Genomic DNA, 27,577 nt, shown 5'->3' with positions numbered 1-27,577 from the left:
ATGTGGATGGTGGTAAGAACTTCATAATTAGTTTTGAATTGTGACATTATACACCTCAGTGTTTATAAACACTTTGTGATATGTCCAACTAATGTTGTTTAAAGAAACCACTGGCGTGATACTGGTTGAAGGGTTTAATTATAGCCTGTTTGATTATGTAGTGATTGGTCATGTTGCAGGAAGGAAGTTGTTTGGTCAGACGAATAAAAAGGTTGCCATGGGTAGATTTTTTTTTAGATTTAGAGATACAGCGCGGAAACAGGCCCTTCGGCCCACCGAGTCCGCGCAGCCCAGCGATCCCCGCACATTAACACTATCCTACACACTAGGGACAATTTTTACATTTACCCAGTCAATTAACCTACATACCTGTACGTCTTTGGAGTGAGGGAGGAAACCGAAGATCTCGGAGAAAACCCACGCAGGTCACGGGGAGAACGTACAAACTCCGTACAGACGGCGCCCATAGTCAGGATCGAAGCCGAGTCTCCGGCGCTGCATTCGCTGTAAGGCAGCAACTCTACCGCTGTGCCGCCGGGTAGAACTTCACTGGAAGTGTTATTGTCAGGGCATTGGCACAGCAGAAGGGATGTGAGAGCCTTTGATTTAAGTTTAGTTATGTTTATTGTCACGTGTACCGAGGTACAGTGAAAAGCTTTTGTTGCCTGCTAACCAGTCAGCGGAAAGATAATACATGATTACAATCGAGCCATCCACAATGTACAGATACATGATAACGGGAATAATGTAAATAAAGTTCAGTACAAGGTGAAGTCTGATCAAAGATAGTCCAAGGGTCTCTAATGTGGTAGATAGTAGTTCAGGACTGCTCTCTAGTTGTTGGTTCAGTCGCCTGATAACAGCTGGGAGGAAACAGTCCCTGAATCTGGAGGTGTGTGTTTTCATACTTCTATACGTCTTGCCTGATGGGAGAGGGGAGAAGAGGGAGTGGCCGGGATGCGACCACCTTATTTGGTTTTCTACTGAGAACTGTCGATTTCAGTTCTCCCTCTCCCATTCCCAGTCTGACCTTTCTGTCATGGGCCTCCTCCAGTGCCATAGTGAGGCCCACCGGAAATTGGAGGAACAGCACCTCATATTTCGCCTGGGCAGCTTGCAGCCCAGTGGTATGAACATTGACTTCTCCAACTTTAGATAGTTCCTCTGTCCCTCTCTTCCCCTCCCCTTCCCAGATCTCCCACTGTCTTCCTGTCTCCACCTATATCCTTCCTTTGTCCCGCCCCCCCTGACATCAGTCTGAGGAAGGGTCTCAACCCGAAACGTCGCCCATTCCTTCTCTCCTGAGATGCTGCCTGACCTGCTGAGTTACTCCAGCTTTTTGTGAATAAATACCTTCGAATAATTGCGATTTCATTCAATCCATAAAGAACTGCAGATGGTGGTTAATACACAAAAGGGCACAAAGTACTGGAGTAACTCAGTGGGTCGGCCAACCTCTCTGCGGAACATGGATAGGTGACATTTCGGGTCGAAATCCTTCTTCAGACTTGCGATTTTGTTCCTCCTTCAAGTCATTAATGTAAATAATTGATGGCCAAGGACTTCCCTGAGGTACTCTGCTGATGATTGACATCTCTCCAGTCTGAAAATAATCTGTTTATTCCAACTCTTGCGACAGACAGTTTTAATCTAGTTTTGAGGTCTCCTGCTTACAATTCATTAACATCATCCGTTGGATTGGGAGATCAATATTGTGCACCAGAAGTGGTCTCAGTTACAATGCCTTGTGTAACTGAAGCATATTCTCTCTACTTTTACATTTGATTTTATCCCCTTCGATATACAATAACATTCTGATTGCTTTGCTAATTACTTGCTGTACCTGCAGGCAAGCCACCTAAATCCCTGTGCATGTTAGAGCCTTGTAGTGTCCCTCACTTCACTATTACTTCGCCTTTAAGTTTCTTTTTTAAAAGGCTGTTGTAGAAAATCAGTTGTGGACCTGCTTGCCTTTCAGACATCTTTCAGTGATTCAGCCTTCAAACCATCATTTACAGTGGTCTCTGCACAATATTTCATACCCTTTACGCCTTAACCACATTTCAATAGACAATAGACAATAGGTGCAGGAGTAGGCCATTCAGCCCTTCGAGCCAGCACCGCCATTCAATGCGATCATGGCTGATCACTCTCAATCAGTACCCCGTTCCTGCCTTCTCCCCATACCCCCTCACTCCGCTATCCTTAAGAGCTCTATCCAGCTCTCTCTTGAAAGCATCCAACGAACTGGCCTCCACTGCCTTCTGAGGCAGAGAATTCCACACCTTCACCACTCTCTGACTGAAAAAGTTCTTCCTCATCTCCGTTCTAAATGGCCTACCCCTTATTCTTAAACTGTGGCCCCTTGTTCTGGACTCCCCCAACATTGGGAACATGTTTCCTGCCTCTAATGTGTCCAATCCCCTAATTATCTTATATGTTTCAATAAGATCCCCCCTCATCCTTCTAAATTCCAGTGTATATAAGCCTAATTGCTCCAGCCTTTCAACATACGACAGTCCCGCCATTCCAGGAATTAACCTAGTGAACCTACGCTGCACGCCCTCAATAGCAAGAATATCCTTCCTCAAATTTGGAGACCAAAACTGCACACAGTACTCCAGGTGCGGTCTCACCAGGGCCCGGTACAACTGTAGAAGGACCTCTTTGCTCCTATACTCAACTCCTCTTGTTATGAAGGCCAACATTCCATTGGCTTTCTTCACTGCCTGCTGTACCTGCATGCTTCCTTTCAGTGACTGATGCACTAGGACACCCAGATCTCGTTGAACATCCCCTCTTCCTAACTTGACACCATTCAGATAATAATCTGCCTTTCTATTCTTACTTCCAAAGTGAATAACCTCACACTTATCTACATTAAACTGCATCTGCTATGTATCCGCCCACTCACACAACCTGTCCAAGTCACCCTGCAGCCTTATTGTATCTTCCTCAGAATTCACACTACCCCCCAGCTTAGTATCATCTGCAAATTTGCTAATGGTACTTTTAATCCCTTCATCTAAGTCATTAATGTATTTCGTAAATAGCTGGGGTCCCAGCACCGAACCGCACACGATGGATTACAAAACCATCTATATACTAAAATTCTCTTTTGTTTGTTCCTGAACTACAGCCAAACCGGTACACGATAGCGCGACAATTTTAGGCCCACCTTACTCAGCGTCGTCCCTTTGGTGCTAATGGAAGAGGTTTCAGTGAAATCGGTGTTATATATTTTAAGTTGTTCACATTTCAAAGTTTAAATCTATCTCCTAGGGAGGGAGGGAGGGAGGGAGGGAGGGAGGGAGGGAGGGAGGGAGGGAGGGAGGGAGGGAGGGAGGGAGGGAGGGAGGGAGATAGAGGGAGAGGGAGGATAGGGGGTTGAGGGGAAGAGGGAGGGGGAGAAGGGGGGGAGGAGAGGGTGCTGCACCAATGCAGGAGATGTTTGGGCCCAACTTGGTCTAATGGAAGATAAAGTTGTAGACCAGCTCTGATCCGATTGAAGTTGGGAGCAAGACCTACTGGTGATCCTGCGTTTTCATTCCCGTGATATCTCCCATTTCCCTTTCCCCTGACTCTCAGTCTGAAACGTCATCTATTCCTTTTCTCCAGAGATGCTGCCCGACCCACTGAGTTACTCCAGCTCTTTGTGTTTATCTTTGGTTTAACCCATCATTTACAGTTCCTTCCTCCACGTTTCATCTGCTCCACTGTGAAATCTCCTCAAGGCATGCCTACTTTGAAGAAGTTCTCCTCCTCTCTCCGACGAGAGTTCTCTCTCGCTGCTCCCCCTCTGTGACATTTTTGCGCATCTTTCATTCATTTGCTCTCTATCACCGTCTGTATCTCTCATTTCCCTTTCACCTGATTCTCAGTCTGAAGAAGGGTCTCGACCCGAAACGTCACCTATTCCTTTTCTCCAGAGATGCTGTCTGACCCGCTAAGTTGCTCCAGCTTTCTGTGTCTATCCTCGATTTAAACCAGCAGTTCCTTCCTACACTAGTGGTCGGACATCTGCATTGTGATCCTAACCCTCTGCATCAATTGCATTGCCCAGCCCAGCCAGCTAGGAGTGGCTCTCTGCAGGTAGAGGTTGTGTAAACCATTTCAACCACGAGGGAAACTGCTCTTGGTAATATGCCAACCATATCTGACTGCTATATTATTGCGCAAGTACGTTTTTCCTCTGCTGCTCAAAAGTCAAAGGTGCAATTCTTCATTACAGTTGCAGCGTTGTGTCAAGTCCGATTGTAATATTTTTGGTAATTGATCGGTGGATTTAAACTGGAAGTAGCTGTCAATGTCTCGTGTTGAAAATGCAAATAACTACACAGAACAGTACAGCACAGAAACAGGCCCTTTGGCCCACAATGTCCGTGCCGAACATGATGCCAAGTTCAACTAATCACCTCTGCCTGCACATGATCCATGTCCATATATTCCCTGCATATCCACGTGTCTATGTTAAAGCTCAAATGTCACTATCGTACCTGCCTCCACAACCACCCTCTTCTAAAAAAAAATTAATCAAAAAATGTATTCATTTATTAAAAATAATATTTACTATACCTTAAAACAAAACAGAACCCACCACCGTAGTACAAGGCAAACAAATATACAACTATGTTACAATCCTTGGCAAGGATGCATTCAATCCCCCGCGGTCCCGGAAATTCCCCAGGGTGCCCGTGGGCAGCGCACAGTCCCTCTCCAACACCACCCGGGCGTGGATGTAACCCCGGAAAAGGGGTAGGCAGCCGGCTCGGGCAGAGCCCTCTTCCGCCTGGCGCCGTGAGTCACGGATGGGCAGCTTGGCCAGGCCCAGGTGCAAAACCAACCAGGACATCCTTGGCCCTGCCCGTCTCCCCTACGCACTGGGTGTCCAAAGATGAGGATGGTGGGTGAGAAGTGCAGCCGGAAGGCAAGGAGCGGCCCCTTTAGATATTGGAACAGGGGCTGCAACCTCACACACTCCATGTACACATGGTACACAGACTCTTCCAGCCTGTGAACCGCGCGAGGAACAGGTTGCAGGGGACTCCTCAGTGCAATACCCTCCACCCCAGGTCCCCGATGGAGAGGGGCAGAATCCCTGCACCACCACCACCCTTGGCAGTGTGCTCCAGCACCTGCCACTCTGACCCTCACATCTCCATTAAACTTTGCCTCTCTCACAGTAAACCTATGCCTTCTAGTCTTTGACTTTTCCACATTTTGACATTTAGTGTGCGGGGATCGCTGGTCGGTGCGGACACGATGGGCCGAAGGGCCTGTTTCCGCACTGTCTCCCTGAGCTAAACATAAAAGTCGCAAAGTGCCTGATGATGTTTTGTTAAGTGACGATGCCCTGTAAATGCAGAGCTTCATGTTAAAAGGTTCCCAGCTATTGAGTTGCTCTGTGCCTGTTGTATAACATTGGTTTGCAATTGATTTGTAATGAGAGTTAACATCCAGTATTAATGAAACCAAATCTGATACAGGATTCAGAATTCCAAACCCCAGTGCTTAGTAAAGTTTTAAACATGGACATTTCAGAATCAACTGTGGGCAATAACTGCAAGAATAAAAGACTGACATCCCACCTGAGCTAAACTGTATAAAGAAAATATCAGAAGCAGGGGAGCCATTTCCTGACTAAGCTAAAGCTTAGTAATTGATGCAGCTGAGTTCAGGTCAATTAATGAGCCTAATACAATATAATTTCATTTTTTTTCCCCAATTTGACTTGGGGATGAAAACTTGGAAAAAGCAATCTGTAACTCTAAGTATATATTATTCTAAATACAAATTGATTAGATTTTCAGGCAGTAACTTACTCCTGGGCATCATTAAGCTATGTGTAAGCCATCAAACCTCCTGATTAGATTCTGTCCCACCACACTGCCTGGTATTTATTATTCTGTACAAACTATCTAAACTGTCCTGATTAAATTCTAGCCAGTAATCATCCCAGAACATCCTAAATATAAACTGCCTCATCCTGTCAATTGGATTCCATCTTGTAATACACTCCTGAGAATAAACCATTCAATGTTCTTGGTTACTCTGAAGCCTCTGGTGTTATATTAATAATGCTTCATTGGACATAGTTTATAGCCTGTAACCTGAAATATCTGTTCTGCTCACCTCTCATCCCCGTGCTCAATGACCCAAGTTGACCTTTGGGCTCATCCTGACATTCAAATTCCTGTGTCGTCTTGTCTCTATTCATCTCTGTAATTTCCCTCAGCCTTCGACTGTGTTCTCTGCAATCCTCCATTCTGATTTCCCATGCAGGCCTCATTGATCTGCTTTGTTGCACTGCTTGTGTCTTCTGCTGTCTGGCTCCTGAGATCTGCAATTCTCTCTTTATGTGTGTGTGTGTGTGTGTGTATGTGTGCGTTTGTGTGTGTGTGTGTGTGTGTGTTTGTGTGTGCGTGTGTTTATGCATGTGTGTGTGTTTGTGCGTGTGTGTGTGTGGGTGTGTGTGTGTGTCTCATCTTTTAAAATCTAATTTTGATCTACAAATGTAAATTGTTATGGAGACCTCTTGCTGATAGTTCAGTACAGTACGTGGGAAGTGCTGCACTATCAGAGGAGCTATTTGTCTGTCCTTTGCACTACAATGTCATAGAGTCATACAGTGTGAAAACAGGCCCTTTGGCCCAACGTGCCCATGCTGACCAACATGCCCCATCTACACTCGTCCCACCTGCCTACATTTGGCCCATATCTCTCTATCCTATCTATGTACCTGTCTAAATGTTTCTTGAACGTTGCGATAATATCTGCCTCAACTACCTCATTCCATACACCTACCAACCTTTGTGTGAAAAAAAAGTTACCAATCTGGTTTCTATTAAATCTTTCCCCTCTCACCTTAAACCTATATTCTCTGGTTCTCGATTCCCCTACTCTAGGAAAAAAACTGTGCATTTACCTGATCTAGTCGGAACCTTACTTCAAAACCAAACTAAACTACACCACTATTAATCCCTCGGAGTTTTGGGCAGACCTTGAATTTTGTTACATTTGAAAGAGTGAGGTGAGGAATAGTGGGCCATACACACAGGACCAACTTGGGTAAATTTGTCACGGGCACAGAGGGCCAAATATCCGCCTCCTGGAAAATATGGGATATATTTGAGAGTGTATTTTATAGTAATGTATTTTGTGTTTATGGAAAGGTATTTTCTTCTACAAATGAATAAGGAAATGTCGGTGAGTTTGAAGAAGGGTCTCGACCCGAAACGCCATCCATCCGTTTTCTCCAGAGATGCTGCTGGACCCGTTGAGTTACTCCAGCACTTTGTGCCTGTCTGGTTGCATGGCTCCACTGCATTTTACTCGTGTAAGATAAAATGCGAACCCGCTGTTCCTGGGGGAATCTCCATCCACCTTTTCTCTGGCGAAGGGAAGGACACGGCGGTCATACAATGTGGAAGGATGCCTCTGATCAGAGGTTCTGAGGCAGAGCAGTGGGGAAGCAGGCGGGCTGTGCGGTCAGAGGGCAGCATGCACAGAAGCTGATCATCTGCCAAAGGGTGGACTTCAGTCACACTGGCCGCTGCCGCTCCAGGTTCGAAACCCCTGACCTTCACTATCCACCGAAGAAGAATCTTACCATTCCTGTTGCTTGTCTTTTCAGTCACCCTGATCTCTTCCTCTCTCTGGTCTGCAAAGACATGCTGGTGTCCAAAAACAAGGGTATCGGTGTTGTTCATGTCACGCACTATGACACGGGTCCGTTAAGCAGCCACTTGCAATTCTGCTGAGAAGCAGGAGTGGATGCAATTGGCAGTACTTTCCCCTGGTCAATAATCAACAAGCACCCATATACTCACACGGTCATAAGTGGCAGGAGCAGAATTAGGCCATTCGGCCCGTCAAGTCTACTCCGCCATTCAATTACAGCTGATCTATCTCTCCCTCCTCATCCCATTCTCTTTCCTTCTCCCCATAACCCCTGACACCTGTACTAATTAAGAATCTATCTATCTCTGCCTTAAAAATATCCATTGAATTGACCTCCACAGCCTTCTGTGGCAAAGAATTCCACAGATTCACCACCCTCTGCCTAAAGAAATTCCCCAACTCCTTCCTAAAGGAAAGTCCTTTAATTCTGAGGCTGTGACCTCTGGTCCTAGACTCTCCCACTAGTGGAAACATCCTCTCCACGTCCACTCTAACCAAGCCTTTCACTATTCGGTGAGTTTCAATGAGGCCCCCCCCCTTATCCTTCTGAACTCCAGCGAGTACAGGCCCAGTGCCGAAAGAAACGCTCATCATAGGCTAAACGGCCTTTTATTTCACTATTTTGCCAACAAATGCAGAAAAAAATCAATCCTGATGAGGGAATTGAGTTTCAGGAATCGGTGACAAATGATCCAAAAATTGATAAACAAGTAAAGTGCGAGAGTAAACTCGCAGAAAGTATAAAAAATGATTTTCAATCGATTGTGAAATTCCAAATGACCAGACTTCCGCCGACATTATCATTTTCAGAAACTTCATTTAGCTTAGAGATACAACATTGGGACAGGCCATTTGGCCCACTGAGACTGTGCTGCCCATCAATCCCCATACACTCGTTCTACCCTACACATTAAGGACAATTTGCAAAAGTCAATTAACCAACAAACCTACACATCTTTGGAATGTAGGAGGAAACCGGAGCACCTGGAGAAAACCCATGCAGTCACAGGGGGAACATACAAACTCCGTACGGACAGCACCAGTAATCAGGATTGAACCGGGATCTCTGGCATTCTAAGGCAGTAACTCTACCCCAGCACCACTGTGCCACCCCTAAAATGTATATGTTTAAAATGCACAGATAGCCGTGGAGGCCAAGACATTGGGTACTTTTAAGGCAGAGATTGATAAGATCTTGATTAGAAAGGGCGTCAAAAGTTGCGAGGAGAAGGCAAGGGAATGGGGTTGAGAGGGGAAAAAATATCAGCCATGATTGAATAGTGGAGTGGGTTGAATGGCCTAATTCTGCTCCTATGTCTTACGCTCTTATTTCACTGATTGCCCTAAAAAAGATGAACGGCCATTTTACAGTGTTGCAGACTGTGGGGTGGGATTAGGTGAGAGTTCAGTTCAGTGTTGATAATGTACTTCCAAGTCAAACCAATGTCTGAGACTTAGATGTGGTGCTCTCGTGTGCCAGGTTCCCTCGATGCCGGTGATAGAGATGCCGCTGTGAATCCTGTGACACATTGCACAAGCTGATCTTTGAAGTTGTGGACTTGAAGTGTTGTCAAAGCAGCCTTAGCTGTTGCTGTGCAGTGTCTTGCGACTGGTACACACTGAGAAGAGTTTACCCTCAGGCCAATGAATCACAGTTCCCTAAATAAATAATGTTACCTACACACCAGGCAGGTCCCACTCAATCTTTGTGCAATAATGAGGCATTTTTGCCTTCTGAGTTTTGATTTGTGTATATATATATATAATCTGACACACCATTTCAGCCTTTCCCAGTGTATTTTCAATTAAAAAAAAATCAAAGCACAAGGTGCTGGAGTAACTCAAAGATAGGCACAAAATGCTGGAGTAACTCAGTGGGACAGGCAGCAACTCTGGATAGAAGGAATATGAGTAACTCGGTGGGTCAGGCAGCATCTGCGGAGGGAATGGATCGAGACATTTTGGGCCGGGACACTTTTTATCTTTGTTTTAAAATGTTGCTGGACTTCCATGACTAAACTAGATCTTTCAGATTGACAGATTTCCCTTTTGCTGTTCCTGTTTCGTTGTTCAGCGCTTCACGAGGCAAATTCTCTGGGAAAGAGGGAGGGAGGGAGGGAGGGAAGGAAGGAAGAGGCTTGGAGGATGGAGAAGGGGCAGAGGAAGGGAAGGATAGAGAGGAGAGGGAAATGAGGAAGGGGAGGATTGTAAGCAGTCCCAATGTCAAAGAATAATCCCATGATTACATTGACATTTTTTTCTGTCCTGCACAAGTTTGAAATTGAGAACTTATAATTCTTCTGACCCTACATCTGTGGACTTCTCGGTCAGTACTGAGCCAATTTTTGCTGGAGTCACATCACAGACACTATTGGACGCGATCCTGCAGTCAGTGGCAAGTATAGTCATGGGGGGACTGCCGTGAAGAACAATGGGGGACCTGGCGTGGGGGGGGGGGAGGCACTCTAGTTTTCTGCTCAGGGGATAAGCCTGCGTGTTTGTTTGTTTGTCCGTTCGTTCCGGTTAAGGCAGCAGCCAACACTCACTAGGCTTTTTCTTTTTTTTCACTAATAATTTAATTTTAATTTCAAGTTTTCGTGTACCTTGTCGTGAGTGTGACTGTTGGCAGACCAATTTCCCTCTGGGGACGAATAAAGTTCTATCGTATCATATCGTATCGTAGTCGGGGCACCGCTAATCTCCCAAATTGCCTCGCCAGCAGAGACGTTTGAGATTCCTTCAGAGTGAAGGAAACCTTGTCCACAAACTGCTCGTGATATGAATTTTAAACCTGGCAATCTTAATTGGCTGAAGAAGGGTCTTGACCCATAACGTCACCTTTTCCTTTTCTCCAGAGATGCTGCTTGACCCGCTGAGTTACTCCAGCATTCACCTGCAGTTCCTTTCTACACAATCTTAATTGTCTCATTGCCTTCTTGTGATATTCCGCTGTGTACAAAATGGTGGTCATATTTTCTTACTTAATGACCATTACACATTACTTCAGAATTAAACTTGGTCTTTTAAAATATTATAAATTCAGCCACAGGATGGAGCTGAGATATTGCATTGCTTCCTTGCAAAATCAGTGGTTAAACATTCAGAATCTCCACAGTATAGAAACAGTGAAGTGAATATTAATGCCTCCTGATTTAACGGAGTAAAAAAAAAATCCTTCACGCCTTTACTACAGTTTACAGTTTAGTCTATTGTCACGTGCACCAAGGTACAGTGAAAAGCTTTTGCTGCGTGCTATCTAGTCAGAGGTAAGACAATACATGATAACAATCGAGCCATTTACAGTTTACATGATAATGGAATAACGTTTGGTGCAAGGTAAAGCCAGCAAAGTCTGATCAAGGATAGTCTGAGGGTCGCCAACGAGGTAGATAGCAGTATAAGATTTAAATGTCCATCAGTAGTCTGTCTCCTGCGATGGAGATGGTGAGGTCCAGATAGTAGTTATATTTTGATCTGGAATTCCCCAATTTGCAAATAAGATGGTGGGGGTGGGGGGAAAGATCTAAATGAGGTCAATTTTTATAACACTGATTGCAGCCTTGCAATATTGAAAGATCCTTCACAAGTGAAGAAGTAAAATGTAAACCAGATAATGTTGGAAACAAAGCCGTCAGTCTGCATTTGGCAAGGTTCCACGAACACGCTGCTGTTCTTTGAAGAGTATTAAAAGATCATTTATGTTCACCTGATGGGATAGGCAGTGAAACGTAATAATGCCTCATCTGAAATACAGCTCCATCAGGCATTCTCTCAATATCATCAGCCTAAGATATGTGTTCAAATCTCTGGATAGAACTCAAACATGGATTTCTGACTCCTGGTGGATGGTTCATCCATATGATGGCTGTCACTGGACTAGTAATCCTTGTTTTCACATAGACGCACAAAAATGTTTTCACTTTTCCCCAAAATGGGGGAGCTCATCTTAATTTGGCGTCCAGCAATGTTATACCGCATGCCAACTGTGGCAGCCAATTGGTACTTAAGTGTTTAGAAAGAAACTGCAGATGCTGGTATATACTGCAAATAGACACAAAGTGCTGGAGTAACCCAGCGGTTCAGGCAGTATCTCCGGAGAAAAAGGATGGGTGACGTTTTGGGGTCGGGAACCTTCTTTGGACTGGTTAGACTTTAGCAGTCTGAAGAAGGGTCCCGACCCGAAATGGCACCCATCCTTTTTCTCCAGAGATGCAACTTGACCTGCTGGGTTACTCCAGCACTTTGAGTCAATCTTTGGTACTGAACTGTTTCTAGTTATTTTAGCCCTATTTTGTAAGCTTGAAGTTTAGTCCCCAAATGATTGACCTGCATGGCAAAGAACTTCCAGAATGAAAATGATAGAATACCCTTCTGGGTGATTTTGTTTTCTGAATTTTGGACTACAGCTCAATAATAATTCTGCTTGCACTTTTCTCTGTTACTTTGCTGAGTTTGATCTTCTTCAGGTAAATGGTCCTTTGCCGAGGGAATGTATTTTTGATGTGTTCAAGAGAGAGTTAGGTATAACTCTTGGGGCTAACGGAATCAAGGGATAAGGGGAAAAAGCAGGAATGGATACTGATTCTGGATGATCCGCCATGATCATATTGAATGGCAGTGCTGGCTCGAAGGGTTGAATGGCCTACTCCTGCACCTAGTTTCTATGTTTCTATGAATAACCTGTCATAGGGCGGCACGGTGGCGCAGCGGTAGAGTTGCTGCCTTACAGTGAATGTAGCGCCGGAGACCTGGGTTCGATCCTGACTACGGGCGCCGTCTGTACGGAGTTTGTACGTTCTCCCCGTGACCTGCGTGGGTTTTCTCCGAGATCTTCAGTTTCCTCCCCACACTCCAAAGACGTACAGGTTTGTAAGTTAATTGGCTGGGCAAATGTAAAAATTGTCCTTAGTGGGTAAAGGATAGTGTTAATGTGCGGGGATCGCTGGTCGGCGCGGACCCGGTGGGCCAAAAGGGTTTGTTTCCGCGCTGTATCTCTAAACTAAATCACATTAGCACTGAGACTCATCAATTAGATAGTCAATTATGAATTACATTATTTACTATCACCCTTGACTTGCACGCCTACTGCAATGGTTGCCCAATCGTTCCACCAGGTTTGATTATCTAGCAGAGATCTAGCAGAGTGAATTATAAATAAAAATAGATAGAGCTGGAAAAATTGGCAGGTTGGGCAGCATCTGTAGAGGGAGAATACGAGCGCAAATGATTAAGTTGACGAACTTCCATTGGAAATAGCCAATGTAAGGAAGCACAGGGTGTACAGTTAGATCAACAGTTCTCTGGGTAAAAGACTCTGCATTAACCCTGTCTATTCCTCTCATGATCTTATATCCCTCTGTATAAGATCACCCCCTCCCATCCTCCTGTGCTCCAAGGAATAAAGTCCTAGCCTGCTCAACTTCCCCCCGACAGCTCAGGCAATGAAGATGCAAATGTCAACAGGGCAGACACGTCGGTGAGGTCTAATTTGCAGCTCTAGACCTGAGAGTATGGGTTAACCCAAAATGATGAACACAAGTATCAAACAACAAGCTTGTGATCAAGAGAATTAGTGTCAAAGTAATGATGTTTTGACACAAGGTGAAGCACGAGGCAAGAAACCAAAGATCTTCTTGACACGTTTATGTTTCTTGTCTTTGCCAACATCCCTTTGGTCATTAAATGTCTTCCTGTCTTCCACTGTCTCATTATCCTCTCCTCTCCTCCGCCATTTAAACAAATCTATTAATAAATCCCCCAAAGTTGCAAATTTTGATGAATGGTCATTGACCACGTTAGAATGTGATTCTCCGCTGGATTTGCTGAAGACCTGGATCAATTTATCTTTTATTTCAGATTTCAGATTTCCAGCATCTGCTATAATTTATTTTTGGTTCTCATGATCGGATTTGTCGCTTGTGTTCATTATTTTGGGTTAACCCATACTCTCAGGTCTAGAGCTGCAAATTAGATCTCACTGGCATGTCTGCCCTGTGGACATTTGCATCATCATTGCCTGAGCTATAGGGAGATGTTGAGCAGGCTAGGACTTTATTCCTTGGAGCACAAGAGGATGGGGGGCGATCTTATAGAGGTGTATAAGATCATGAGAGGAATAGACAGGGTTAATTCACAAAGTATATTATCCAGAGTAAGGGATATGGGGAGAAGTTGGGCACAGGTTACTGATTGTGGCTGATCAGCCATGATCACAATGAATGGCGGTGCTGGCTCGAAGGGCCGAATAGCCTCCCCCTGCACCGATTTTCTATGTTTCTAAAGGAATCAAAAAACCGAGGACATAGGTTTAAGGCGAGGGGGGGGGGGGGGGGGGGGGGAGATTTAATAGGAACCTGAGGGGCAACGTTTTTACACAAAGGGTGGTAGGCGGATGTAATAAGCTGCCTCAGAGGTAGTTGAGCCAGGTTTAGAAAATATCTGGACAAGTATCTGTGTAGGGTAGGTTTAGCGGGATATGGGGCAAACACAGGCCGGTGGGACTGGAGTTGTATGGGCATGTTGTTCGAGGTGGACAAGTTGGGCCGAAGGGCCTGTTTCCTTGCTGTGTGGCTCTCCCACGCTATCAACCCAAAGTGGATTTTTTTTTTGTTGTGTCTGATTCACACCAAGAACCAAGTGACAGAATAATCCCACAATTATCAGTGGAGCGAGCAAGAAATGAACACTCAAGAAAGACGTCGCAGGAAGGTTTGTTGTAACATGGCAGAATAAATGTGTCAGAATGAGAAAACAAATTGTGAGACAATGTAAAGAGGATTGTATGCAGAAAAAACATGAGGTGGAATATTAATGTGCAGCTGTGTGCTAATTGTGTACAAAGCACAAAACGATTAAGAGATTCGTTTAGTTTAGAGACACAGCGTGGAAACAGGCCCTTCGACCCACCGAGTCCACACCGACCAGTGATCCCCGCACACTAACACTATCCTACACACAGTAGGGACAATTTACGATTATAACAAGCCAATTTACCTACAAACCTGAACGTCAATGGAGTGGATTGTCTGAGAGAAGGGTTGACTGCTTGTGGATGATGCGATATGTGGATTGTTTGGTGCCACAGCTGGTAGAGCTGCTGCCTCACAGCACTCGAGACCCTGGTTCGATCCTGACATCTGGTGCAAGACAATAACTGCAGATGCTGGTACAAATCGAAGGTATTTATTCACAAAATGCTGGAGTAACTCAGCAGGTCAGGCAGCATCTCAGGAGAGAAGGAATGGACCGTCTTTGTGGAGTTTGTACCTTCTCCCTGTGACCATGTAGGTCTCCTCCCACATCCCGAAGATGTGTGGGTTTGTAGGCTAATTGGCCTTGTTAAACAAAAAACCTCTGAAAATGTAGGGAGTGGATACGAAAGTAGGATAACGTAGAACCCCTCTGAACGTATAACCGATGGTCGATGTGGACCTGGTGTGCCAAAGGGTATGTATTCATGCTGTATCATTCAATTCAATATCTGAAAATATATTTTCCATCTCTGCCTTGAATTTGTAGTACATGAACATGAGTGTAAGACCACTCAATGTTTCATTTACTCTTTTCGGCGTCATTAATCTGTTTCCTTCCAAATAAATTAGCTCAGCAGAACCAATGCAATAGTAATTTCAGACAAGCATATGAGGTGTCAAATATGCTTAATTTACATAAAGGATTTCCAAAGCTTTTATGTTTATCTGTTACAAGGCTAATTGGCATGTTAACTTAATTACCGGAAGAACCAGAAAGGAGAGGAGTATTTCTGTTCTTTCACCGAGAGAGTTTACAATCAGTTTGCACTGAAGGTGCCAAACTAGGGATGGTTTAAAACTTCAAATTCTGAGGAGTCAATATCACCAGCAACATCTCCCGGACCACCCATTGCTGAAGCAAGGACCAAGAAATCACACCAATGCCTCTACTTCCTTAGAAGGCTCAGGGAAGTCCGGCATGTCCCCAACAACCCTCACCAACTTCTGCAGTTGTGCAATGGAAAATATTTTATCAGGACGCATCACAGCTTGGTTTGGGTACCAGCTCCATCCAAGACCACAAGAAATTGAAGTGAATTGTGGACGCAGCCCGGACCATCACGCAAACCAACCTCCCTTCCGTTGGCTCCATTTATACCGCGCGCTGCGGTAGGGCCAGCAGCACAATCAAGGACGAGTCGCACCCCGGCCACTCTCTCTTCTCCCCTCTCCCATCGTGTAAAAGGTATAGAAGCGTGAACACGCACACTTCCAGATTCAGGGACAGTTTCTTCCCAGCTGTTATCAGGCAACTGATATCATTGCACCACAACCAGGGAGCAGTGCTGAACTACTGTCTACCTCATTGGTGACCCTCGGTCTATCTTTGATCAGACTCTCTCGGCTTTACCTTGCACTAAACGTTATTCCCTTATCATGTGTCCAAACACTATGAATGGTTCGATTGTAATCATGTATTGTCTTTCTGCTGACTGGTTAGCACGCAACAAAAGCTTTTCACTGTACATGTGACAATAAACTAAGCTGAACGGAACAATCTGGAATGTGCTGTCTGAAACTAGTGGTGAAAGCAAATTCATAAGTCACCTTTGAAAAGAGTGCTTGATATAACTTGAATAATTGTGTGGGAAAGAACTGCAAATCGAAGATAGACACAAAAAGCTGGAGTAACTCAGCGGGACAGGCAGCATCTCTGGAGAGAAAAAATGGGTGACGTTTCGGGTCGAGACCTGAAGAAGGGTCTCAACCCGAAACGTCCCCCATTCCTTCTCTCCAAAGATGCTGCCTGTCCCCCTGAGTTACTCCAGCTTTTTGTGTCTAACTTGAATCATTATTATTTTCAAAAAACTGTAAGGGTAGAGTGATAGAGGCAGAACTGGCCTAATTTGATACAGTAGCTCTGTCAAAATGCTGGAATTGACTTTTTTGGGCAAATGGATTCCTCTGAAGCGGGCCAATTCTAGTGCCATTGTGAATTGGAAGCAGGCTGAAAGGAATTGTGCTAAATGATTCAATGCAACGTGACACAATTGGACAAAATGTAATTTAATACAACATAATCCGGTGGGCAGCAGAACATGCATTTTTCATTTTGAACTGCATTATTTTCTTTAATCGTGAATAATTATACATTAGAGCCAACTCGCTGAATCTTCATGTAAACTGTCATGTGCCAAACGAGCCATGACACGATCACAACAGGGACACACTTTCTCCAGCCAATAACTTTGGGCCAGAACCAAGACTTGTGTAGGTGGGAGTGACGCGGCACTCTTGGCAGTAGGTATTTGTAATAAAAAAGAATGAAATCATTGAAACTGTCGTGTGCGCACTGCGTTTCCTGGGGAATCCATCCGTTGCTTGTCGATGGAACAAGCTTTCAAATATCCAACACTCATTTTTGAAAGGTAGTTTATAATATAAGCAACTGGAAAGAACTGGTCCTCTTTCTGAGAGCAGAATTTCTCTGAAACCTCTATCAAAATTGTCACAGTTTAGAGATTACATTTAAACAAAATGATTCCACATGGATTGTGTTGTAGTAAATAACAGTGATTTAAAAAAATAAAGTCAGTTGGCCTCTTCTTATAGGCTGTGCAGAAGATTGTCTAAAAGATTGAAGAAGGGGGTCACAGAGCCTTGATCTGCTCTTTCAAGTCTTGTGTTTTAGGCCCTGTTGCATGCCTTGGCCGCTGTTCCAAGTCTGTTGCCTTCATGGTCTCTCGATGTCGCGGTACTTCTTTCGAAGAATGGAAACTTGATCTTTGAACAAGACCGGGTCGAGACGAAGCTGAGATTGTACGAGGGGCATGGCGCCAAACCAGCTGGCAAATGTGTTAATACAGTTCTGTCTCTGTGTGAAATGGTCTGGATTGGCCCAGAGAGTACTCTTCGACCCCTGTACGATTGGGGAAGATGGGAAAAAAAAAGAAGCAAGTCAGAATAGGAAACGCATAAACACAAGTATTGTAGCTAGAAATGGGATCGAACCCCTTTGTTGTTTAATTTGGAGATGCAAAGCAGAAACGGGCACTTCGGCCCACCACCACCAGCACGCCGACCTGTGATCATTCACACCCGTTCTATGCTATCCCACTTCCGCGCCCTACGCACGAGGGGCAATTCACAGAAGCCAGTTAACCTACAAACCTGCACGTCTTTGGAATGTGGGAGGAAACCGGAGCACCCGGAGAAAACCCACGCAGGGTTTTGTATAAAGGGAGAATGTATAAACTGCACAAACAGCGCCAGGATTGAACCCGGGTCTCAATAGCTACGTTTAAAAGGCATGTACATGAACAAGCAGGGAACGGAGGGATATCGACTATGTGCGTGTACAGTGGGTGTATGGTTTAAATTAGTAACATGGTCTGCACAGGCAAGGTGGGCCACAGGGATTGCTCCTGTGCTGTCCCTTGATTAAGTGGCATTATACCCGTTGGTATATCAAGATGACATCTAATCAGGGTTGGATTATTTTTATGTAGAACTGGGTGCTGATGGAAATAATTTCTAGGATAAATTACAAAAAGTGTGAATTAATCAGCCCCTCAATACCTCTCTCCTACTCATTTTAATTTCCTGTCCTTTTTATCCATCCATGATTTCCTCTAGTATCCAGTAGCCGTTAATATCTTCAACATCCTAATCCCTGCCATCCTCTTGATTGCATCTTGAGGGACCCACACCACCCTGGCCACACTCTCATTTCGCTCCCGTTCTCTCGTTTCGCTGTCCCAGTTCAAGCGTTATTTCGATGTTTTCGTCTCACTCTGGGTTTCTCTGCTCCTTTCTCAAACCCGACATTTCCTGGGTTAAAAGAGCAAACACAGTTGGGCCAAGCTTCCTGTTGCCCTCACCACGCTGTCCTCTTAAATATCCCGTGAGTTGTGCTGCAAGTTACAACTGAGCAGAAAAGTGCATGGAGGATTCAGGGTGGCGCAGCGGTAAAGTTGCTGCCTTGCGGCACCAGAGACCCGGGTTCGATCCTGACTACGGGTGCTGTCCGCACGGAGTTTGTACCTTCTCCTCGTGACCTGTGTGGGTTTTCTCCGGGTGCCCCAGTTTCCCCCCACACTCCAAAGGTCTGTAGGTTAATTGGCTTGGGTAAAATTGTAAAATGTCCCGAGCGTGGGGAGGATAGTGTAACTGTCGCTGGTCGGCACGGACCCGGTGGGCTGAAGGGCCTGTTTCAATGCTGTATCTCTAAAGTCTAAAGACTCATGATACATGATGCTGCAGTGAATTAGCTCAGTGGTTTGTCTTTTTGGACTGCCCATCTTAGCAGGTAATGCAATTATGAAATCGTGTTGCATAATATAGAGCAGAACGTCAGTGGGAGCGATGAAAGGCTGAAGAACACAACCAATAATTTATAAACAGGTGGCATGTAAGTAAAATTCCATGATGTGGTGCAGCTACATCAAGGCAAGCCCCTGTATCCTGTTGAGTAAATTCTGTCATCTGGATAATGCTAAAGGCACAGCTTTTTTGGAATTCATTTACTTTAGTCTTTACTAGAATTACTGCCTCTAAATTATTCAGCAGGAGTTGATCAATAATTTATCGCAGACAAGGGGCGGTAGCACGATTTCCTTAGCCTTCTGTCCGCGGTGGGCTCATCATTGATCGTTGGTTGTCAGAGTTGGTTCAACCCATGAACGATGGTGTCTAAATCTCACGGGGGCTGCCTAGAGGATCAAAGCGAAAATCAATCCAGGCTCCAGCTGTGCGGGGAATGAAATGAATGACCGGGCATCGTCTTGAAAACTGATTCCACCCATTTGGTCTCAACGAGATGAAATGCTAAACTCGTGGAAGTGGCCGCTAAGTACGGCTTCTCCTATTCCAAGGGAGGAGGCACGGGACGGCGTGTCTGGGATAGTATCCCCCTTATCGCATTTCTTGCCTTCAGTCTCTCTCTCTCTCCATCATCATTCTTCCTGTCAGCACGTGAAATATTTTAGCTGATTGGACAGACGGAATCCTTGTTTTATGTCTCATGTCAACGCTAGCACAGTGACAGGTCTATATTCCATTAGATTTGTAGACTTCAATTACGCGAGGTCTTTGGGGGTAGGGTGAAGCCACGACCTTGTGAATTTGAAGTCGACAGTGTTATCCACTGAGCCACAGCTGACATCTACATTAGCTGACGATTGAAAGCGAGAGGATGCCCTTTGGGGAAGCTGCCTTAAACACAAAGGCCAAGGCTTTAAATTCCCAACTGTTCTGGACACTTGTAGACCTGGTCATTTAAATAGTCAGGAGTGTAGGAAAATAACTGCAGATGCTGGTACAAATTGAAGGTACCACAAAATGCTGGAGTAACTCAGCAGGTCAGGCAGCGTCCAGGAGAGAGGGAATGGGTGACGTTTCGGGTCTGAAGAAGGATCTCGACCCGAAACGTCACCCGTTCCCTCTCTCCTGGATGCTGGATGACCTGCTGAGTTACTCCATCATTTTGTGATTCCTTCGATTTAAATAGTCAGAGTCACACAGTATGGAAACAAGCTCTTCGGCCCAACTTGCCCACATTGACCAACCTGTCCCATCTGCCACTAGTCCCACTTGCCTACGTTTGGCCCATATCCCTCTCAACCTGTCATATCCACAGACCTGTCCAATTTGCTTCTTCACACTCACATTTTGGAGGACCTCACATGGTCCACTAACACCGCTGCGCTGGTCAAGAATGTGCAGCAACGACTGTTCTACCTGAGAACACTGAAAAAGTCTGGTCTACCCCAACAGCTGCTGACGACCTTCTACCGCTGCACCATAGAAAGCATCCTAACGCATGGCATCCCTGTGTGGTATCTCAGCTGTACGGAGGCAGAGAGGAAAGCTCTACAGCGGGTAGTCTAGAGAGCTCAGAAGACTATCGGAACACAGCTACCAGCCTTGGAGGGCATCTACAACACATGATGCCTCAGAAAAGCCACCAGCATTCACAAAGACTCCTCACACCCCTGCAACAGTCTGTTCGAACTTCTACCATCTGGCAGACGCTACAAGGCCTTCTATGCCCGCACCTCCAGACTCAGGGCCATAGCTGCTATGAACCGGTCCTGCTGAGCCGGATGGTCACATCGCACAGTGAACCGGCACAGACCTACTTGAACTTTATTCTGTTTTAAAACTGTTTCTAATTTTGTTTCATTGGGTTGTCTAAATTGATTTATTGCATCGTATGGGAGTCGCATTCTCAATCTCGTTGTACCCCTGCACAATGACAATAAAGATATATTGTATTGTATTGTATTGTAAAAGTGAGCTCAAGCTATTATTCTCTGCTGGGTCTAACCTTGCGATGTGTCTGTGACTTTTCTTATAGGAGTGCCTTTAAGATGATTACTGGAAACTCCAACACATCCATGGATGGCTGCTATATCTGGCTATGGCCATCTGGCACGTAATAGACAGGTAAGTGGGTCGGAAAGGTTTAGAAGGATATGAGCCGAACGCAGGCAGGTGGGACTAGTGTAGATGGGGCATGTTGGTCAGCATTGGCAGGTTGGGCCGAAGGGCCTGTTTCCACTCTGTATGACCCTATGACTCTAGTAATGCGGATAACAAAACAGCCACGCATTTCGTAGGATTCCTACAAAAAGTGACACTGAGGAGCAGAAAAAGACACAAGGCCTGGTTGACCAAACGTTTGGTCAAAGAGAGAGGCTTTAATAACCATCACAAGGAATGGCGAGAGCGAATGGGGAGAGGTGGAGGGTAAGTGGGGAGAATTCCAGTGCCGTCGACCTAGAGGTTGAATAGTGGAGGAGCAGAGGTCAGGGCTGTGCACAAGTGGCACGCAAGGCGGCACGGTGGCGCAGCGGTAGAGTTGCTGCCTTACAGCAAATGCAGCGCCGTCGACTCAGGTTCGATCCTGACTACGGGCGCTGTACTGTACGGAGTTTGTACGTTCTCCCCGTGACCTGCGTGGGTTTTCTCCGAGGTCTTCGGTTTCCTCCCACACTCCAAAGACGTGCAGGTTTGTAGGTTAATTGGCTGCGCAAATGTAAAAATTGTCCCTAGTGGGTGTGGGATCGTGTTAATGTGCGGGGATCGCTGGGCGACGCGGACCCGGTGGGCCGAAGGGCCTGTTTCTGTGCTGTATCTCTAAATCTAAAACAAAAATCTAAAGTCCAGAATTGGATATTGCAGGTTTCTCGATGGTTGAATTACTGGAGATGGTTAAGGTGGTAGGAAGGTGTGATACTATGGAGGGATGAGAGTTGTAAATGGGAAGAGTTGCCAGACAGGTCAGCAACCAAATGGGAAACGGCTTATCAGGACTTGGCCTGAACTAGAAGTGGGTGGCAAAGTTTTGCATGAGTTCAGGTTCCAGGAATGTGAAGGTGTAAGGTTGACCAGGGGAGCCCAAGAAATGCCAAATCCAGAGGTAACAAGATTAATACCCCTATAGAGGTATATAAAATTATAAGAGGCGTAGAGTCAGAAGGTGCCTCCTATGGTAGGCATCACAAAATGCTGGAGTAACTCAGCAGGTCAGGCAGCATCTCAGGAGAGAAGAGTTTTGGGTCGGGGGGGGGGGGGGGGCAGGACAAAGAAAGGATATAGGTGGAGACAGGAAGACAGTGGGAGAACTGGGAAGTGGGAGGGGAAGAGAGGGACAGAGGAACTATCTAAAGTTAGAGAAGTCAATGTTCATACCGCTGGGCTGTAAGCTGCCCAAGCGAAATATGAGGTGATATGCCTACCAATACAATACAATACAATACAATATATCTTTACTGTCATTGTACAGGGTACAACGAGATTGGGAATGCGCCATATGCCTATGGAAGGCATATCAGAATCCAGAGAGCATAGGTTTAAGATGAAAGGAAGTTTTAAAGGGGTTTTGAGGAGATTTTGATTTTTTACAGAGTGGATGAAAACTGGAACTTGCTGCCAGTGGAGGTGGCGGAATGGGACACAATCACTACATTTAAGAGGCATTTGACTAAGCAGGGCACAGAAGGATACAGACCTAATGTGGGCAAATATAATAACTGCAGAAGGGCATAGAAGGCCAGCATGGATGTGGTGGGCTGAATGGCCTGTTCCTGCACTGTACAACTCTGACTCCATATTTCCCCATTACTTTCAACCTAATTATCCGGGGAGCTTAACTTTAATCTGTGTTGCGTTTTATTTTAATATAAAACGGCTCTTGAATCAAAGAACAAAGTTTAAAATCAATGACGTGAAATGATATATGGGCTGTAATCGTGCGATCAACAGTGCAAAAGGGACGTACTAGTTGGAGAATTTTAATTAAGAATTGCCGATTTAATTAAGCCAAACATGACATAAATATTACACATTAACACAAGTTGCTGTTGATATCAACAAAATGTTTTTGGTCAAACTTCTGTTATCTGCGTCACACGACATTAATCACCAGTGTTTATTGATCATGGTGGAACAGACAGCAGCTCAGCTTATCACACAAATATTGCCGCGATGCTATCATTATTCAGTGGTAGAATCGCGGTACCAACACTAATTGCTGGAATCCATTTCTAACGGTGTATTCCTTGTAATGATATCTGTTTGACATCCTGTCTAGTCGTTTGGCCCGCGTCCAAGATCACTCCTCATCCTCTTTCACTGTCACTGAGTCCGAGTTTCATGTTCGCAATCAGGTGTCCACATAATACGACTACACCCAGGGGGACCTTTTAAGGGGATTTGTAATTCTTTTTACATTTATGAGGAAAGAGAACATTAATTAATGACAGTATTGCTTATAATATAGAAGATTAAAGGGGCAGTTTAAATCGGTGGTTTTAGTATTTTGCAAGGAATTAACAGGTGACAAAAGCACTATCCTGTAGCTGCATTGTTAAAGTGGAGTTAAAGTTAAGGTGTTGGGTTAAAGCTGCCAACATTTGTACTTTAAAAATAAGGAGCAGGTTTCTGTTGTTTGATGGTTTTTTTTCCTTCGCTGCCTCCATTTTGCCTTCTATCATCCCCTCCCCATCCTAGTTGGCCCATCCACCTCATTAAAGAATGAATCCACAATCTCTTGAGCCACCTCCAGTACAGGCTGTCTTGTTCTGGGGATTAGTTGTCTGTTGGTTTCATTATATATTTTTAATATAGCCAATATTTTCTCTTTCGTGATATCAATTCCTCTGTTTCTCGTTGCTATTGGCTGGTCCCGTGGTATATTTATTGCCTTTTGCAATGAAGGCAGATACAAAATATTTCTTTAATGCCGTGAACTTTTCTTGATTCCACGTTATAATTTGTCCAGCCTCTGTCTCTGAAGGGCCAATTCTCTTCATATTTATGTATGAAGAGAATTGTAGAAAATTGGCGGCACGGTGGCGCAGCGGTAGAGTTGCTGCCTTACAGCGAATGCAGCGCCGGAGACTCAGGTTCGATCCTGACTACGGGCACCGTCTGTACGGAGTTTGTACGTTCTCCCCGTGACCTGCGTGGGTTTTCTCTGAGATCTTCGGTTTCCTCCCACACTCCAAAGACGTACAGGTATGTAGGTTAATTGGCTGGGCAAATGTAAAAATTGTCCCTAGTGTGTGTAGGATAGTGTTAGTGTGCGGGGATCGCTGGGCGGCGCGGACCCGGTGGGCCAAAGGGCCTGTTTCCGCGCTGTATCTCTAAATCTAAAAAAAAAAATCTAAGATCTTAAAACTCTGACAATTATTTTGATATTTCTGCTAATTTACTCTGGTATTTTATCTCTTCCCTTAATACATTTGATATTTCAGACCAAATCCTCAAACTCTACCAAAGCAAAGATGTATGTTATTCCTGAAGAAGGGTCTCGACCCGAAACGTCACCCATTCCTTTTCTCCAGAGGTGCTGTCTGTCGCGCTGAGTTACTCCAGCATTTTGTGTCTATCTTCGATATATTATCCCTAAGGGCAATGGTATTTCAAACTCGAGTCCACCACCATTCTTAAACTTTAATTAGGCACGCATAAATCACATTTCCTGTGGAATGTGTCTTGATTGTGAATTGTGGAATATTTCTTTAAATGCTCGCCTTTTTTTTTAACCTACAGGCAAATATTTGAACCCAATTCATGTTAATTACAATATCTTTGTAATTGGCTGCACTTTTAAATCTATAGTTTCTAATTGCATCTAGTCCCTTTCAAACTGCATGTAAAACCAAACCATTCTCACTTTCCTTGGAATATCCTTTTTGCATGCAACAGAGGCTTTTCACTGTACCACAGTCCACGTGATAATAAACTGAACTGTATCTGTATCAATGTAATCATTACTTGAGACAAGCTCCAAAGTGGCCTAAATGATATAATGCAGGAAAAGCTATACCAGGAAAAAGTCCCTGATATGAACTCTTCTTCCAAATGTTTTTTCCCAATTTGATTTGTCCAACTTAGAGGAAGATTTGAGTACCCCAGTGTTATCTTTGCCACAAACTCTTACTTCCTGATTCATAGATCTTTGGCATTTTAATGGGCCTGCAAATAATGCCAACTCTTTTTTGGTTTGTTATTATTTCTGATCTCACCCATTAATACCTTTGGCCATTGTGCCAAATTTGCTTTTAGATCAAACCCATTTATCTCTATTTGTGCTATTAGTTCGTCCAACTTGTTATGAATGTTTTGTGCATTCAAATACAAATTGTCTAATTTGTACCAATTTACCAAATGTTCTTGATTGGCTTTTATTTTGTTCATCGTGCACATCACTATCGAGGTCTACAGTTTTTAATCGTTCTCTAGTAGCATTACCTAAATTGCTTTACAGACAGCAGCTCTGGAGAGAAAGAATGGGTGACGTTTCGGGTCGAGACCCTTCAACGTCACCTGTTCCTTCTCTCCAGAGATGCTGCCTGTCCCGCTGCGTTACTCCAGCATTTAGTGTTGATCTAGGGTGTAAACCAGCATCTACCTACCATTCCTTCCCACACTCTGCACCTAAATTGCTTTATTGACCTGGTTTCATAGCCTTGAGACTCCAAATTTGTCCTTAGTCTGAACCTTTATTCTCCATTATCATTTCTCTGTATGTTACCACTGAAGCTGTTTCCATCAGGAAATGCATTCCAGACCACAGCTTTCTGCTTACAAAATGTTATCACTTTATGTGCGTTTTGCCACGGGAACAATTAATTATGACGAACAATGACATGGGTAGATAAAGGGATCCTTCAATGGGATTAGAGGGGATTGGGCTGGAGATTAAACAACATGACTTTGACGATAGTAATCTCTGGATTACCTCCAGTGTCACATGGGGGTGGGAATAGAGCAGATGAATGTGTGGCTGAAGTGCCGGCACAGGGTGTTGGAACACAGGGTTTTGAGATCTCTCCAGGGACAGAGATGGGAAACGTTTAATAGACCTGAGGGTGACTTTTTCCACACAGACGGTGGTGCATATATGAAACAATAGACAATAGGTGCAGGAGGAGGCCATTCGGCCCTTCGAGCCCGCACCGCCATTCAATGTGATCATGGCTGATCATTCTCAATCAGTACCCCGTTCCTGCCTTCTCCCCATACCCCCTGACTCCGCTATCCTTAAGAGCTCTATCCAGCTCTCTCTTGAATGCATTCAGAGAATTGGCCTCCACTGCCTTCTGAGGCAGAGAATTCCACAGATTCACAACTCTCTGACTGAAAAAGTTTTTCCTCATCTCAGTTCTAAATGGCCTACCCCTTATTCTTAAACAAACCTGCAGAGGAAGTGGTAGAGGTAGCTACAATTGCAACATTTAAAAGGTGCTCGGACAGGGACACAGCAAGGAAGCGTTTGGATATTGGCCAGGAACAGGTAAGTGGGACTTGCTCGGTTAAGTAACATCCACTCTATCCAAGCCTTTCGTTATCTGGTAAATTCAGTATGTTTCACTATTCGGTAACCAGGGGCGTAAAATCATTTTGTCCATTAGAATAAAAAAGTCACACATTATGTGGATATTTGGTACTGCAAATGAGTTTTCTGCTCGTATAAATTACGTAAAATAACTACCCACCTGCTGCATCAGAGTCTCTTTATACTGTTTCTTTTGTGTGACTTTGATTGAGGGAAGTTTGGTCACTGCTGACACCAGGAAGTTCATCAGGATGTCTTCACAGTTGGCTGTCTGGTCGATGAGTGCAAGTAGACTCGCAGGCAGGTAGTTTGTGAATAAGTAATGGTAATATCTGCAAAGGCACAAAAAGGAAGACAAGCCCAGGAAATATCATAATTAAAATTGATACATTGTGTGCAGTTCCATTAATAGAGATACTCTAGTTATTGTGCGGTATTAAATGACAAAAGCATCGCTCCATCCTTGATTTCTGATTTGTTATCGCATTGCAAGGGGTGATCGCTGGTCGGACTTCCGCGCTGCATCACTAAAGTCTAAAGAATCAGATGATTTTGGCAAGGCTTGCGGTAAGGTATCTCAGTGTTTCAGTATCTGCACTCTTGCGCAAGAACAGAAGGTTATAGATTTCTATTCCGGCTGCATTCTGGATACATGAACACGTATTGGGTTGTCTATCTCTGCACAATACAATTGATCACAGCCTGCTCTTCCCGCGGCACTCCAACCCACAAGAACACAAGAAAAGAGGACGGCACGGTAGCGCAGCGGTAGAGTTGCTGCTTTACAGCGAATGCAGCGCCGGAGACTCAGGTTCAATCCTGACTACGGGTGCTGCACTGTAAGGAGTTTGTACGTTCTCCCCGTGACCTGCGTGGGTTTTCTCCGAGATCTTCGGTTTCCTCCCACACTCCAAAGACGTACAGGTATGTAGGTTAATTGGCTGGGTAAATGTAAATGTAAAAATTGTCCCTAGTGGGTGTAGGATAGTGTTAATGTACGGGGATCACTGGGCGGCACGGACTTGGAGGGCCGAAAAGGCCTGTTTCCGGCTGTATATATATGATATGATATGATATG

General features: G+C 44.7%; 1 protein-coding gene across 1 annotated transcript in view; it reads right to left on the bottom strand.

Moving 5' to 3' along the window:
* Positions 1-16,735: 16,735 nt before the first annotated feature.
* Positions 16,736-27,577, bottom strand: part of LOC144606907 (exostosin-1-like) — a 219,473-nt gene continuing 208,631 nt past the window's right edge. Inside the window, exons 10-11 of the mRNA XM_078423388.1 lie at positions 26,660-26,831; positions 16,736-17,571 (exon numbers count right to left, since the gene is read on the bottom strand). Of these exons, the coding sequence (XP_078279514.1) occupies positions 17,386-17,571; positions 26,660-26,831 (358 nt within the window). The 3' untranslated portion in view covers positions 16,736-17,385. The remainder of the gene's footprint in view (positions 17,572-26,659; positions 26,832-27,577) is intronic.

Source organism: Rhinoraja longicauda, chromosome 27 (genome assembly GCF_053455715.1).
Source record: "Rhinoraja longicauda isolate Sanriku21f chromosome 27, sRhiLon1.1, whole genome shotgun sequence".
Lineage (NCBI taxonomy): Eukaryota > Metazoa > Chordata > Chondrichthyes > Rajiformes > Arhynchobatidae > Rhinoraja > Rhinoraja longicauda.
This window is presented reverse-complemented; position numbering and strand designations above follow the sequence as displayed.